This window comes from Hylobates moloch, unplaced genomic scaffold (genome assembly GCF_009828535.3).
Source record: "Hylobates moloch isolate HMO894 unplaced genomic scaffold, HMol_V3 SCAFFOLD_1, whole genome shotgun sequence".
Lineage (NCBI taxonomy): Eukaryota > Metazoa > Chordata > Mammalia > Primates > Hylobatidae > Hylobates > Hylobates moloch.
In genome coordinates, this window is record NW_026652276.1 from 182,675,440 (window position 1) to 182,676,860 (window position 1,421).

Sequence of the window (1,421 nt, forward strand, 5' to 3'; positions counted from 1 at the left end):
TCCCACCTGAGCTTCCTGAGTAGCTGGGACTACAAGTGTATGCCACCATGCCTGGCTAATACTTTTTTAATTTTTTTTTTTCCACTGAATGATTCTCTTTTTATTCTCTTGGTAATCTCTTCCAGTTAACTACTTCCGTTGTAGGTGATGAAATGGGTAAGCCTCCGCACTTCAGATGTTGGCACTGCTATGAGCATGGTCTTTCCCTTTATTGCAACTCAAAATCAAAACCTTTGATTCTTTTTTATATTCCAGTCCCAGAACTAGTCTCCATTGTAGAAGTTAATCGATGAGTAGTAGCCTACAACCAGGCTCTAGCTTCTCCAGGAACACTACAGGATGATAGTTTAAATATGCATTAAACTAAAAGGCGTTCTCTCAAATGAGTTTAAATGCATTTTATTTTTAGACAACCTACATGACATGTTTTTCTTAAAAACAATGCCTCTACTTCAAATAAATCACGGTCAAAATAAATGAAGAGCTCAAGATGACATCAGTCCCATTTGTCTTAAGTCCTGGTGTTGTATGGATGACAAGCAGAAGCCAGTTATGATGACAGGTGATAGATCCAAAATAACTGCCAAATTTGTTAACATTTTTCTGTTTCTAAACCATCCTTAAAGAAAATCATATACGGGGTCACACCATCCTCACGGTAGTCCAATAGAGCAACCATGCCATCTGGATTCATGTTTTCATCAATAAAGAACTGGTAGTTTTTGAAATTAGCAAGGATGTGCTCGATTTGTTCTGCAGCCCCTGTCATAAAGGTTTTACTCTTTCTGGTCTCTGTTCTTCAAGTTTCCCTTTGATTGATTTCATGTAATCTTTGATGTACTTCTTGTAGGCTTCTTTTGTGAAACTTGTTTCCTGCAGGTGATGGTTCATGACAATATCGACACCAGTGATTACTGTGCTTACGGTACCTTCGCCCTCGGGGCCTTCAGCGGAGGCATTTCCACCAATGAGCGAGTCATCAATGTTACCTTCTGTGCTACTGACCATCTTCCCCTCCACCTCCAGGCACAGCCCGTCTGCGATCTCCCGGATCTTGTAGATGTCGGAGAACATATCATCGTGGCTGATAAGGTCCCGATAGATAATCATGATGGCGACTGAAGGGCTTTTTAAATCTTTTGTAGAGACAGAGTCTCACTGTGTTGCCCAGGCTGGCCTCAAACTCCTGGGCTCAAGCAATTAATCCTCCTGCCTCAGCCTCCCAAAGTGTTGGGATTATAGGCGTGAGCCATGGTACCCAGACTGACAGTGGATTTCCTGTCATGAACAGTGCAAGGTAAAAGAAGAATGGGACTGAAAAAAAAATCCCTACCAAACTATGTCTTTTTTTTTTTTTTTTTGAGACAGAGTCTTACTCTGTCATCCAGGCTGAAGTGCAATGGCATGATCTCTGCTCACTG

General features: G+C 41.5%; 1 protein-coding gene across 1 annotated transcript; it reads right to left on the reverse strand.

Annotated features, from left to right (window-relative positions):
* Window positions 1-383: 383 nt before the first annotated feature.
* LOC116814173 (translationally-controlled tumor protein-like) lies at window positions 384-1,149 on the reverse strand. Its single transcript, XM_032761235.2, is given in 2 exon segments — window positions 384-771; window positions 774-1,149. Coding segments are annotated over 2 exon segments (516 nt in total). The 5' UTR covers window positions 1,111-1,149; the 3' UTR covers window positions 384-592.
* Between the last annotated feature and the right edge of the window lie 272 nt (window positions 1,150-1,421).